The sequence below is a fragment of the Heptranchias perlo genome, chromosome 33 (assembly GCF_035084215.1).
Source record: "Heptranchias perlo isolate sHepPer1 chromosome 33, sHepPer1.hap1, whole genome shotgun sequence".
Taxonomy (NCBI): Eukaryota; Metazoa; Chordata; class Chondrichthyes; order Hexanchiformes; family Hexanchidae; genus Heptranchias; species Heptranchias perlo.
Genome location: NC_090357.1, coordinates 703,971 through 718,780, shown reverse-complemented (window position 1 = coordinate 718,780; position 14,810 = coordinate 703,971). Strand labels below are relative to the sequence as shown.

At 46.7% G+C, this 14,810-nt stretch overlaps 1 protein-coding gene across 8 annotated transcripts in view; it reads left to right on the top strand.

Moving 5' to 3' along the window:
- Window positions 1–59: 59 nt before the first annotated feature.
- Window positions 60–14,810, top strand: part of LOC137301363 (T-cell surface glycoprotein CD3 delta chain-like) — a 68,962-nt gene continuing 54,211 nt past the window's right edge. Inside the window, exons 1-6 of one of the 8 annotated variants that reach the window (XM_067970814.1) lie at window positions 69–165; window positions 2,402–2,466; window positions 10,358–10,378; window positions 11,978–12,157; window positions 12,515–12,646; window positions 14,652–14,701. In XM_067970814.1, the coding sequence (XP_067826915.1) occupies window positions 2,412–2,466; window positions 10,358–10,378; window positions 11,978–12,157; window positions 12,515–12,646; window positions 14,652–14,701 (438 nt within the window). In that variant the 5' untranslated portion in view covers window positions 69–165; window positions 2,402–2,411. The other 7 variants (XM_067970815.1, XM_067970813.1, XM_067970817.1 and 4 more) reach the window with 7 other exon arrangements.

Here is a 14,810-nt window from a genome sequence, read left to right as displayed (position 1 = left end):
CCAATCCCTTCAGTGTATGCCTGTTGCCATGGCACTTTTTCACAAGCCGTACTTTTGGCACTCGATGGGGGGTAAATTAACTGTGAGATTGGAAACTGGCTTTAATTGTGGCAAATAGAGTGGGAAAGAGAGTTCACAGGTTCCCCTGAGAGGAGTTACTGTCAGGTAAGAGACAATACTGCTCCTCCATTACAGATTAAAACACCACCGCTCAGGCAATCAGAGTTTGCCCAACCCAAAGCCTTTAAATAGCAGCCCTGGGCCATGCAGCCTTCCAACTGCAATTCCTTTCAGCAGCAGCACTCTCACATGGTGGTGGGTTCAAACCCCACTCCAGAGACTTGAGCCAATAATCCTGGCTGACACTCCTGGTGCCCAGTACTGAGTGCCCGTCTGCCCCCTCAGGTGGGCATAAAAGATACCATGGCACTATTCTCCTCGGTGTCCTGGCTAATATTTATCCTTCAACCAACATCACTATCGCAGATTCTCTGGTCATTATCACATTGCTGTTTGTGGGATCTTGCTGTGCGCAAATTGGCTTCCGTGTTTCCTACATTACAACAGTGACTACACTTCAAAAGGAGCCTTGTTGCTTTTCTCTGCACTTTCTCTAGGCCGGGGTAGCTCAGTGTCGTGGCGACCAGGACTGTAGCATGTGCTGCCTTGCTTATTACACGTATGTGACATCAATGTGTGGAATGCCTTGTGAGCGACAACAACAACTTGCATTTATATAGTGCCTTTAACATAGTAAAACGTCCCAGGGTGCTTCACAGGAGCGATTATCAAACAAAATTTGACACCGAGCCACATAAGGAGATATTAGGACAGGTGACCAAAGACTTGGTCAAAGAGGTAGGTTTTAAGGAGGGAATGTGAGGGGAATCCAGTATCATTTTCCACCGTGCCTTGGGAAATAGGCTAACTCAGGCAGCAAACGCTCATGGGGGGGTTTATTACATAAAGCTGCAAGAACAGCTTTTGGAAAACTGCAAACTTGTAGTTTCCAAGTGAAATGTGATCAGTTTCAAGCTTCACGGTCTGGGGAATGAGGTCATCCATCCAGACCCAGTACATATCCAGATAAAGAGTTAAAATCAACATCCCTAGTCTGGTGAATGAAAAGCTCGTGATACTAAGGATGAAACTAAGTGCACTACAGGAGTAAACGGGAGGGTGGGGATCACTCACAGACCCAATATAACAACAGCCATAGACCCCAGTGAGTTAGAATTCTCATAACTCCAGGCTGTGGGTGCTGATAGGCAGGAGAATGATCACCTCCCCCTCACACAGCTATTAAGATTATATGTTTAGGTAAATCGATGTAGGTCTTATATCATTGTAGTGAAGTGTAGTTGCATTTATGTTTATTAATTGGGAGAGTAAAATGATCTCTTTCAAGTTCAGTGGCCCAGACTATTTATTTAAGTTACAAGGGCAGAGGAGTAAGATTTAAACAACTCTTACTGTTTAATAACACTCACAGGGTCTTAGAGGAGAGAGAGAGGCGGAGAGGTTTAGGGAGGGAACTCCAGAGCTTAGGGCCCAGGCAGCTGAAGGCACGGCCGCCAATGGTGGAGAGATTAGGATTGGGGATGCGCAAGAGGCCAGAATTGGAGGAACACAGAGCACTGTAAACTGACTGAATCTGGTGCGTTAATCTGTGTTAAAGTTCAAGTTTCTTTTAAAGATGTAAACAGACAGCCCTGCCGTGTATCGCCATGTCGGTGCCTCACACAGTAGGTCCAGGATTGGCCAGCAGGGTGTGCACAGAGTCTGCTCTGTGCGTGGTAGGTGCCGAGAGGTGTTTATGGTGTGTGCTTGGCTCACAATCTATGGCCAGCCATTGAGACAGAATAAAAATGTTAAAAAGGCACAAAATTCTTTGAGGAGACAGGATATCCAAGGAGACTTATTCTCCCCAAAACTTACTCCTGGATTCTTGTTGGACTGTCATCAGTCCGCACAGTTCCTGGTACCCCAATGACCATCCTTCATGGGGACACTGAGTGTTGGCAGATGGTTCAGTCATCAATATGTTTTATACCTATATTTAAATTAAGATTCTTGTGAATTAAAGGCGGCTTCTGGAGATTAAAAAGAACTTTGCCTCCTCAGACTGAGTGAATTGGTTATTGGGGGTAACAGACAACAGAACCGAGTGACACAATGACGTCTGTGCAGAGGCGAGAAACACGAAAACCACTGCTTTCCTGTTTCTGCATCTGAGGGGAAAGAATCAGCCGCAGGCAGGGCCTCCTCAACCGGCTGGAAAAATCTAGTCATTCTCGATTTAGTCAAATTTCAATCGCCCTCCTTAAACTTAGTTGACGATTAAGCAGCCATTTAAAAAACTAACATTTCACTGTTCAATTTTTTATTTCCCCCCAAAAAGGATCGAAAAGATGCAACATTTCAAGCTCCTCGTAATCGCCACGTCTGTGATAATCCTGCTGTTCGGTAAGACAAGTATTTTAGAGCAAAGTTTTATATTTAGAGAAAAAAAACCCAATTATGCCAAAATTTGTCAAATTACGCCGTGTATCATCGACACGGCCCACATAAAAACAATTTTAAATTGTTTCATTCCCCCCTCAAAAAAATTAAATTGCTGCATTTACTATCTGTGCCTTTAACAGATGCCGCTGTTCTATAATTATTTACAAAAATAATTTTTATTAATCTCTGCCTTGAAATTTTAAAAATAAAAATCGCAGACTGGGGAGGAGGTTATATGTTGTGTAATATATTTGTTAGAATGGAAAAACAGATAGAAATAAGTTTGAAAATACATTTACACTGAACAAAAAGAGACAGTTACTGCAGGGCAACGCAATTCCTATAAAATCCCATATTTACGTTTAATGGAATTTACTTTTTATTGTAGGAAGAGGAAGAAACATTTTTGCAAAAGTGCTTGTAGTTTGAAGTTTCACATTTAGCAGCGTTGGCAGAGTTTGCTAATATTCTCTGGACCAGACATCACACCGCACTTAAAGTCAGTCACAAATTAAAATGTTCAAAGCAAGACTTTGACCTAAAGATACGAGTGAGAGTCAGAGCTTGGAGCGGGGCTGGAGAATAAATCATTTGTAGGCAAACTATAACAAAACAGTTGAATTCAGCTTGGTGTAAAATCCTGGAGGATAAAAATTAATTGCTTCTTTTAAAATCCTGGATGTACTTAAAGTTGATAACTGTTAACCCATTTTTTAAGATGTGGAGATGGCGGTGATGGGCTCGGGTGTACAAATAAAACTGTTGGACTATAACCTGGTGCTGTAAGACTCCCATTTTAAAAAAATATTGAATAATTTAAAAGAAAAGCTGTACATTGGAAAAAACAGGACCTTTCGAACACAGTTGGGAATGTTACCGGGATAAAATATTCACAAATTATAATTTTATTTTTAAAAGTGCAATTTTTTGATGCCACTTTGATTGTTTTAATTTTAACCTCCCAGCTCTGAATTTCAATGTTGAATTATTCTAGTTACAGAAATAAAGTTGTGGAGTGGAGTTTTCCAGCAGTGGGTCAGTGCGTGAGGCGGGTCCCCGCGGGGCCGGGGCCGGGGAGCGGGTGTTGATTTTTGGGGCTCACTCCCCGATCATCCATTCAATAATCTGAACTTTGCTCCGATTCTCCGCCCGCTTCATTTCATTTCATTTTATTTAATTTTATTTAATTTAATTTAACCCATTCCCCGCGCACGCGCTCCGGACCCGCCCGCGCGCCTCACTCCCCGCGCGCTCCTGAGGGCGGCCGCCCGGCGCGCCTGCGCACAACCGTCGCCCGCCGGCCCCGCCCCGGGGGAGGAGTTACCCGAGGCCCCGCCCCGCGGGAGGAGTTACCCGAGGCCCCGCCCCGCGGGAGGAGTTACCCGAGGCCCCGCCCCGCGGGAGGAGTTACCCGAGGCCCCGCCCCGCGGGAGGAGTTACCCGAGGCCCCGCCCCGCGGGAGGAGTTACCCGAGGCCCCGCCCCGCGGGAGGAGTTACCCGAGGCCCCGCCCCGCCCGGGGGGAGAGTGACCGGAGGCCGGGGCCCGGGGGGAGAGTGGCCGGAGGCCGGGGGGAGAGTGACCGGAGGCCGGGGCCCGGGGGGAGAGTGACCGGAGGCCGGGGCCCGGGGGGAGAGTGACCGGAGGCCGGGGCCCGGGGGGAGAGTGACCGGAGGCCGGGGCCCGGGGGGAGAGTGACCGGAGGCCGGGGCCCGGGGGGAGAGTGACCGGAGGCCGGGGCCCGGGGGGAGAGTGGCCGGAGGCCGGGGCCCGGGGGGAGAGTGGCCGGAGGCCGGGGCCCGGGGGGAGAGTGGCCGGAGGCCGGGGCCCGGGGGGAGAGTGACCGGAGGCCGGGGGGAGAGTGGCCGGAGGCCGGGGCCCGGGGGGGGTGGGGGAGAGTGGCCGGAGTCTGGGGGAGAGTGACCCGCCATCAGATGGTGATTGGTGCGGGAATAAACTCCCTGAACCTCGGCCTCCAATCGACCCTGAGCTGAGCTTCCGACCAAATATCCCCATCACCTCACCCGTCACCTCCGTAACATCGTCCGTCTCCGCCCCCCGCCTCGGCTCATCCGCTGCTGAAACCCTCATCCGTGCCTTTAGTTACCTCCAGACTCGACTATTCCAATGCTCTCCTGCCCGGCCTCCCATCTTCTACCCTCCATAAACTTGAGCTCATCCAAAACTCTGCTGCCCCGTATCCTAACTCGCACCCCGTCCCGTTCGCCCGTCACCCCGTCCCGTTCGCCCGTCACCCCGTCCCGTTCGCCCGTCACCCCGTCCCGTTCGCCCGTCACCCCGTCCCGTTCGCCCGTCACCCCGTCCCGTTCGCCCGTCACCCCGTCCCGTTCGCCCGTCACCCCGTCCCGTTCGCCCGTCACCCCGTCCCGTTCGCCCGTCACCCCGTCCCGTTCGCCCGTCACCCCCTGTGCTCACTGACCTACACTGGCCCCTGGTCTGGGAACGCCTCAATTTAAAAATTCTCATCCTTGTTTTCAAATCCCTCCATGGCCTCGCCCCTCCCTATCTCTGTAACCTCCTCCAGCCCTACAACCCTCCAGGATCTCTGCCTCCTCCAATTCTTGCCTCTAGCGCATTCCCCAATTTTAACCGCTCCACCATTGGTGGTCGTGCCTTCAGCTGTTTAGGCCCCAAGCTCCAGGATTCCTGCTCTAAACCTCTCTCTCCACCTTTAAGACACTCCTTAAAACTGACCTCTTTGACCAAGCTTTTGGTCACCAGTCCTAATATCAAAAGCAAAATGCTGCCGATGCTGGAAACGTGAACTATCTCCATAATTTTATTTGATAATCGCTTCTGTGAAGCGCCTTAGGATGTTTTACTACGTTAAAGATGGTGTATAAATGCAAGTTGTTGTGAACAGGACAAAGGGACACAGGTTTAAGTTAGTAAAGGACAGATTTAGGACTGATACCAGGAAGGTCTTCACCCAACAAATGATCAACACTTGAAGAGACTTCCAGACACAGTAAAGGTGAAACCCCTGGAACCATTTCTGGACCAATTAGATGCTGCATCGTGGCAACTGTAGGGTATTTCTGAATGAATGAACTAAGATGGGTCAAATGGTCTCATTCATAATTATCTTGTGATCTTTTACCTAGTCCGATCGCCCCCCCTTCCTCACTTACTCGATGCCTGATCTTTAATCACACTTTTCTGGCGGGCTGCTTGTTACTGTCCGCGGTGTGATGGAAATGAGACCCTAAGCACAATTCCAGGGGTGCCTCGGGCTTCACCATTCCCTACGCTCCCCCAACGTGCCCAAATTTCTCGGCCTATACCAAGAATAAAACCAAGAATTCCACTCTCGTTATCGATGCTTCCCAAGTTTTATATAATTTGTATTTTCCATTTATCATTATATATAAAAGTCTTGCATCTCGTTCCTATCCAGCATTACGCCATTAAGTGTCATGCTTTATTACAGATGCAAAACAATCTTAAAAATGTATCTAAATAAAAGTAAGCCAGTCATTTCTCTGACCTTGGGGAAGAATCAATGATTTATAGAGAAACAGTTACCCTCTAATTGATGTTGTATGTGCCCATTTATAGCATTAGAACTTGTTCTCTTAAAGGGACAGGCCAGCAGCACACAGTTTCACTTTAGGAACAGAATAAAACATTGGCATTACATTGGAAAATGCTCCTGTCATTAGAAATCAGGACATTCTCTGCCTTAGCATGAGCAAAGCCATGGGAGATCCCTCGAGTAGTGAGAAAACTACAAAGATGGATTTTTTTGTCTAAATAGTGTACTAACATCACACCTAGCACTTACAGGAACTTGTGTTGGCATTTAGTTTCTTTTGGTTTGTCAACATGAAGAGATTCCATAGTCGTTTGCAAGCAACTATTGTACGTTTGATTCAGTCACATTTTGTAATCACAAAACGGGAATGGATTAAGATTGGAATGGAACATTAAATTGACAAATAAACTGAGTTCAACTGAGATTAAAAACCCAGTGTTGTAAAATGTTAAAAATCAAATGTGAAAATCGTGTTCAGTATGCAATGTGAAATTCATGAGTTGTGTGAAGCCAGAGTAAGATTGATATCATCCATATACACGGTCAGGAAATAATCCAACACAGTTCAAGCAAGACAATTCCGAATGATAGAAATGTCAGTAGAAAAGGAGACCATGAGGTCTCTGGTGCCTGTGTGGTGCTAGTCCATTACCAGAGTTATCCGCTTTAATCCCATTCCCTGCTCTTTTCCAGTACCCTTTGATAGTTTGCCTCTTAATTGTTTATATAATCCCTGCCTGAATGTTGTGTTTAACTTGGCTTCAATAGAAACTTGTGATAAATTGGAATATTTTCTTAATGGTGGGAGACTAGGAGCTGTGGAGGAGCAAATAGATTTAGGTGTCTGTAAACAAATCATTAAAAGCTCACACACAGACCCAAAATATAATCAAAAAGACAACAAGTGATACAGTGGCTTGTGGGGACTTTGAAACTGGAGAAGAGGAGGCAGGAAACTACAAAATAAAACATCAACATTTATATTCAAAAGTAGGCAGGACCCAGTTGGAAGGAGTTTCCAGGCTGGGAAGAGGCTCAAGATGTGGGAACCCTTTTAGGACAAAAGAGCCAGTTCTGGATGATGTGATCACTGTATCCGTTGCCCTCTTTGCTGTGCTGGTACACAATTTGGTTCTGGTTCGAGAAGGAATTTTTTAATGTTATGGGAGAAACAAGTGAAGCTTGCAGAGCTGTTTGGCCTCTGGATATTTTCCCGTGTGGAACCTGGGCTGCTGCATGGCCCGGGGTGACCTCGAGAGGTGACTCATGGATCTCCAAATGGAGAACGTGATTCAAAAAAATGTAAATTGGTTACTAGAGTAGGATTAAATTATGGAATATTGAAAAGATACAGTTAACATTCCATTATAAATTCTTGTTTCCTACAGCACAATATTTTTGAAAATGTTATATCATCTGTCAGTGAAGGAGACATTTTGGGGTTTGGGGAAGATTCCGATTGGCCATCTACCTCTCAAATTGCCATGGAATCTGAGAGTGATGAGAATGTTTTTGACGGCATTTGGCCTGAAGAGCTGACTTCTCCCAGTGGTAGTAAGGCTGAGGGGCATCAGGAAGGAGATTGGACCACCACTGTTAACGATATTCATGTGCCATCCTTCACAGAATCTATTGGCCCTAACCACCAACTTCCCAACACTGCCAGTCCACTCGATTATTTCAGTTTGCTGTGGCCAGACACTGTGTTTGACACGATTGCAGAGGAGACTAATCGGTATGCCATGCAGTGCCAAGAGAAAGCAGGCAAAATGGACTCCTTTTGGATTCCCACTGATGCCCATGAAATCAAAGCTTTCCTGGCTATCAACATAATGATGGGCATCAAACAACTCCCTCGTATCTCATTGTATTGGAGCCAAGATACAGCCCTTCGCTGCCCATGGGTGTCTTCTGCCATGTCTAGGGATAGGTTTTGGAAAATAAACCAGTACCTCCACTTGCGAGACAACACAGGTGCCCTTGATAAATCAGACCCCAATCACGATCCACTATATAAAGTCCGAGCTCTGATGGAAGTTGTGCGCTGCCATTTTGGTCAATGTCATCGGCCGAATCGTGACCTGAGTGTTGACGAAGGCATGGTTGCTTACAAAGGACGGCTATATTTCAAGCAGTATGCTCCCGCTAAGCCGACAAAGTGGGGCTTGAAAGTATGGATGCTGTGCGAGGCAGAAACCGGCTACTGCCTGAACTTTAACATATACACTGGGCGGCGAAGGGTTACATCACAGAATAGTGTGGGGTACGATGTGGTGATGGATCTCTGCCGGCCTTACTTTCATCGCAATCACCACATATACTTTGATCGTTTTTTCACATACCCTGTCTTGATGGAGCACCTGGAGAAGAGTGGAACAAAAGCATGTGCAACAACACACCTTAATCGCAAAGGTTTGCCAGCTGAAGCCAAGAAAATAAAGTTAAAGAAACAAGGGGATGTTAGGTTCTTTCAGAAGGGGTCTTTATTGTTAACCATTTGGAAAGATAAAAGACAGGTTGCATTGCTCTCAACAAATCAAAATAGCAAGATGATTGGATGTTCTGGGACACTCAAACCGCAAGCAGTGATTGAGTACAATAAATACATGGGTGGCGTTGACATCTCAGATCAAATGAGAAGCTATTACCCTGTGGGTCGTCCTTCCAAAAAGTGGTGGAGATGTGTTTTGTGGTATTTAATGAACATTACCATCGTGAATGCTTGGCTTATTTTCAAAAGGTCACCTCATGACCCCCCACTCCCAAGTCGCTACGACCACCTCAACTTCAGAACAACCTTGGTGAAGATGCTCCGTGGGGATTATTCAGCAGGGGCGAGCAGGAAAGGCAGGCTAGCCTCATCATCAGAAACCAGATACCAAGCGGCTTTCTGCAACCCCAGTGTGCACAACATAGTGAAAGTAGAAGGACGGAAGAAAGTGTGTCGGGAGTGCTCGAGAAATAAACGCAAAACTGTCTCTGGAAGATCAGTAGAAACATCGTTTAAGTGCGAATTTTGTGAAGTTCCGTTGTGCAGAGTCAGCTGCTTCCGAGATTACCATCAATCTCTGCCTTAACATTGGTAACTCGGCCATAAGCTAGGGTCGCCAACCCTCCAGGATTGTCCTGGAGTCTCTGGGAATTAAAGATTAATCTCCTGGATACTGCTGGGAGCAAACCTGGGAGAGAAATCCTATGGGGCATTAAAAAAATTGTTATTTTCATTTTCTTTGAACACTTTCATTTATTAGTTATAAAAATACTGGAGATGGGGATCAGGCCGTTTGACCAGGTGGGGCGGTACGAGGAGGGAGAGCATGTGATGAAGCCTCAAGTAATAGGTCCAATCAGAGTTGGTAACCCGACTGCAGGCCTGTTACTCATTCTCCCCACTGAAATATTCAACTTTTGTCACTGTTATTCCAAACAGTATTTTGAGCTAATTTCTTGTAACTGTATTATAATTTCTAGCCCATGTCCTGCGCCTTTGATGATGGGTAGGCCGTGATGTGGATCACAGTTATGATAGTTAGTCTGTGATGAAGCTTGTTTTTAGCTGGCCTGTCCCCTTAAAGGACACTGTTTAGATATTCCCTGTGGGGAAATAGCACACGATAAGGTCAATTAGGGGGTAATTGTTGGGGGGACATTTCTATAGATTGGCAGCTGCTTGTAAATCCCTGGCCCTGTCGTTCGGGAGAGGTCAGGTTATCAAGGTTTTCCTTTTTTGACACTGAAGTGTGTTGGACACGTGCTCGATGCAATTTATTTGTCAGCAGGTAAAATTCATATCTGATGCATTTTTGGTCTGTTTGCTGCCATATTTTGAGTAGGGATTGGCAGTGTCTCGGCAGATTTTGCCAGTGTATTTTCAATTACACCAGAGTAGAAATTATCTCCGGTGCCTGAAGACGAGAGTCTCTAGAACACAGGATTTCTCTCTGACGATCGTTTCGGCTTGACTTGTTTTATTACTGGGACATCTGAGAGGAGTTTAATAGAAGAATAATTATTGACTTCTCGATTCTTGATGATGTGATTTTTGGTGAAAGTTTTCCTGAAGAACTCCTTGTACATCTGGCTTTCCTGTTTATAAATAAACCTTTCATTGGTTTGGTACAAGACTCAGTCAATGCAACAACTATCATGGATAATGTGATGTTATGTTTCCACACGTGTGTAGCAATGCCCCTGCCACCTGTGCTATCAATGTTTAGTTTTGCTTTTTTAAAAATTTAAGCTTAAGCTGAAATGTTTGTGTCTCTAGTGACTGATTTCTTGCTTTCTTTTAATCCAGGGATTTCTCAAGCGATGGTTGGTAAGCTGTTTTTCTATATTTTTACGATATGGGTCAGAAGTAACTTGTTGAAGGGATGTGAAAAATATAAAAAGCGACTGTTTGGATTTATATTAGAATCCTGCCTTTAACTTGTTTTGGTTTTCCTGCTCCATTCGCCCACCTCCTGGGTCATCACTCCCTCTTCCTTCAGTTTGTGGACAGTGAGCCTCTCGGACCTTGCTGCCCTCTAGGAAATGCACTTTGTTTTTAATATTTGTCCTCAGGACATGGGCGACACTGGCAAGGACACATTTATTGCACATCCCTAGTTGCCCTCGCATTAAGTGTCAACCCCGTAGTATGGCACTGGAGTGACATGTAGGTAGTGGGTTTCCTGAAGGACCAGTTGGGTTTTTTGTGACCATCTGGTAGCTTCCATGATTATTTTATCTGGTGCCAACCCACAAATCACTAGATTTGAATTCAATTTCCCAACTTGCCATGGTGGGATTCAAACTCACAACCTCTGGATTACTAGTCCAGTACCATAACCACTACCACACGTCAATAATATGGGAAGGTCCTTTTCTCTTTCTTTCCCTTCTTAGCCTCTCTTCCTAGTCAGCATTCTATACAAGCCTTGACTTGAGATTTAGGAATCCCACCATCTGAATAGAGAAAGCTGAGTGTGAATTTTTAAAAATTTGTTCATGGGATGTGGGCGTCGCTGGCGAGGCCGGCATTTATTGCCCATCCCTAATTACCCTTGAGAAGGTGGTGGTGAGCCGCCTTCTTGAACCACTGCAGTCCGTGTGGTGAAGGTTCTCCCACAGTGCTGTTAGGAAGGGAGTTCCAGGATTTTGACCCAGTGACGATGAAGGAACGGCGATATATTTCCAAGTTGGGATGGTGTGTGACTTGGAGGGGAACGTGCAGGTGGTGGTGTTCCCATGTGCCTGCTGCTCTTGTCTAGGTGGTAGAGGTCGCGGGTTTGGGAGGTGCTGTCGAAGAAGCCTTGGCGAGTTGCTGCAGTGCATCCTGTGATTGTACACACTGCAGGCACAGTGTGCCGGTGGTGAAGGGAGTGAATGTTTAGGGTGGTGGATGGGGTGCCAATCAAGCGGGCCGCTTTGTCCTGGGTGGTGTCGAGCATCTTGAGTGTTGTTGGAGCTGCACTCATCCAGACAAGTGGAGAGTATTCCATCACACTCCTGACTTGTGCCTTGTAGATGGTGGAAAGGCTTTTGGGAGTCAGGAGGTGAGTCACTCGCCACAGAATACCCAGCCTCTGACCTGCTCTTGTAGCCACAGTATTTATATGGCTGGTCCAGTTAAGTTTCTGGTCAATGGTGACCCCCAGGATGTTGATGGTGGGGGATTCAGTGATGGTAATGCTGTTGAATGTCAAGGGGGGGTGGTTAGACTCTCTCTTATTGGAGATGGTCATTGCCTGGCACTTGTCTGGCACAAATGTTACTTGCCACTTATCAGCCCAAGCCTGGATGTTGTCCAGGTCTTGCTGCAGCGGGCACGGACTGCCTCAGTTGAGAATCAAACTTTAACCTTCCAGCAGAGAGCCCAACTCTCAGTCAATGTAACTGTTGGGCTGCTGCTCAGTCTCTGTGTTTTGTTCCCCAGTGATCAAGGAACAGGCTGATGGAATCATTTTGGAGTGTCCAAATAGTAAAGAGTGGGAGAAGAACGGAAGGATGATGGACAATGGGAATGTGAAACTAACGAAGCTCTCAGACTCTGATACCGGAGAATATACTTGCATCAATGGCCATGAAAGGTCGTCTGCTTATGTGTTTGTCAGACGTAAGTTGTAAGTCTTTTCTATGCACTGTTTGAAGAGATGCACTGGGTGTTGGTGGGACAGAGTATTAGTGCTTCAGTGTGTCACATTGATGTCCCTGGGTTGCCAGACACTGAGTTTGAGTTTCTGATGGTGATAATGTCGAATTGTTTGGGAGCCCAGCATCTTCCCCAGACACAGGAAGGGACTATCTGAACATAAATCACCCAATCCGTCCTTGTACTCCCCTTGTGGCCCATTCCAGACCAGCACGCCTGAAGGCTGGAAGAACGTCATCTGCTACCCAAAAGGTGTAGGAAGAACAAAAAGAAAAATAAATATGAGAAGTACTCAGTGTTTGACCCTATCCCTGATCTCAGTTTGTAGGAACTGTGTGGAGTTGGATGCCAGCACCATCTCTGGGATCGTGGTTGGAGACATCATTGCCACCATCTTCATCGCTGTGGCCATTTACTGTGTCTCTTCTTCAAATATGGGCAAAGATTATCGAAGTAGGATGTTACTTTTACTTTATTTTTTCTATATACTCCGCCCCTGATTTTCACATCCTCTATGAAACGTGTTGACTCTTATTGGGGAAATGGACCCATAGGTTCTAAGACCCTTCAGTACAAGAGGCCACTCCGTATCTGAGCCGAGACTTTGCACTTCAGTCATGGTAGAACCAGATCCTATTCTTACAAACACGTACCCGTGCCTTGTCCCCAGCTCGCTGAGGCAAACTATGTCCAACTACAGCTCTGACTGCGATCTGCTAACTCAGTACCGACAGGGAATTGAACACAGACTTTCGCGGCTAGACTGGCTCTCAGTAACACACTGCCTTTACCTACTGACCTATTGGGGAGCACACATAGGAACAGGAGGAGGCCATTCAGCCCATTGAGCCTGCTATGCCATTCAATTCGCGCTAGACAAGTGCCAGGCAATGACCATGTCCAACAAGAGAGAGTCTAACCACCTCCCCTTGACATTCAATGGCATTACCATCGCCAAATCCCGCACCATCAACATCCTGGGGGTCGCCATTGACCAGAAACTTAACTGGACCAGCCATATAAATACTGTGGCTACAAGAGCAGGTCAGAGGCTGGGTATTCTGCAGCAAGTGACTCACCCCTGACTCCCCAAAGCCTTTCCACCATCTACAAGGCACAAGTCAGGAGTGTGATGGAATACTCTCCACTTGCCTGGATGAGTGCAGCTCCAACAACACTCAAGAAGCTCGACACCATCCAGGATAAAGCAGCCCGCTTGATTGGCACCCCATCCACCACCCTAAACATTCACTCCCTTCACCACTGGCGCACAGTGGCTGCAGTGTGTACCATCCACAGGATGCACTGCAGCAACTCGCCAAGGCTTCTTTGACAGCACCTCCCAAACCCGCGACCTCTACCACCTAGAAGGACAAGGGCAGCAGGCGCATGGGAACAACACCACCTGCACGTTCCCCTCCAAGTCACACACCATCCCGACTTGGAAATATATCACCGTTCCTTCATCGTCACTGGGTCAAAATCCTGGAACTCCCTTCCTAACAGCACTGTGGGAGAACCTTCACCACACGGACTGCAGCGGTTCAAGAAGGCGGATCACCACCACCTTCTCAAGGGCAATTAGGGATGGGCAATAAATGCCGGCCTCGCCAGCGATGCCCACATCCCATGAACGAATATTAAAAAAATGAGATTGTGGCTGAGCTGTACCTCGACTCCGTTTCCCCGCCTTTGCTCTGTAATCCTCGATACCCTCACCCAACAAAATTATCAATCTCAGTCTTGAAAGCTCCAATTGCCCCCCAGCATCCACAACCTTTTGGGGGAGAGAGTTCCAGATTTCCACTGCCCTTTGTGTGAAAAAGTCTTTCCTGACATCACCCCTGAACGGCCTAGCTCTAATTTTAAGGTTATGCCCCCTTGTTCTGGACTCCCCCCACTAGAGGAAATAGTTTCTCTCTATCCACCCTATCAAATCCTTTAATCATCTTAAACACCTCGATTAGGTCACCCCTTAATCTTTTATACCCAAGGAAATACAAGCCTAGTCTATGCAATCCATCCTCATAATTCAACCCTTTTAGCCCCGGTATCATTCTGGTGAATCTGGGCTGCACCCCCTCCAAGGCCAATATATCCTTCCTGAGGGGCGGGGCCCAGAACTGAACACAGTCTCCAGATGGGATCTGACCGAGACTCTGAGCAACTGAAGCATCACTTCCTCCCCTTTGTATTCCAGCCCCTGAGATAAAGGCCAACATTCCATTAGACTTTTTGATTACTTATTTTGCTGCCCATTAAAATGATTCTACAGTGAATGAACCCACTGACCCTTGACTCTAAAAACACCAAAACCTTTAAGAACTTGCCTTTTCAAGCTGGCAGTATGAAACATCAGTACATATTTGTATACTTGGTGTGGGTGTGGGCTTACAGCAATGTTCCTGCCTTAGACTCTACCGTGTTTCTTACTCCTTTTCTTGTTTTATTCTTCCAGCTTCTGACAAACAGAGTCTTGTCCCTCATGACCATAATGATCTGTATCAGGTAAGGACAGTCAGCACTCAGTAACTACAGTAATGCCTTGATTGAGTGAATCTCAGGCATTGGTCAAAGTTCTATATCGCACACTGGGTACAAACTGACAAGCTAAGAT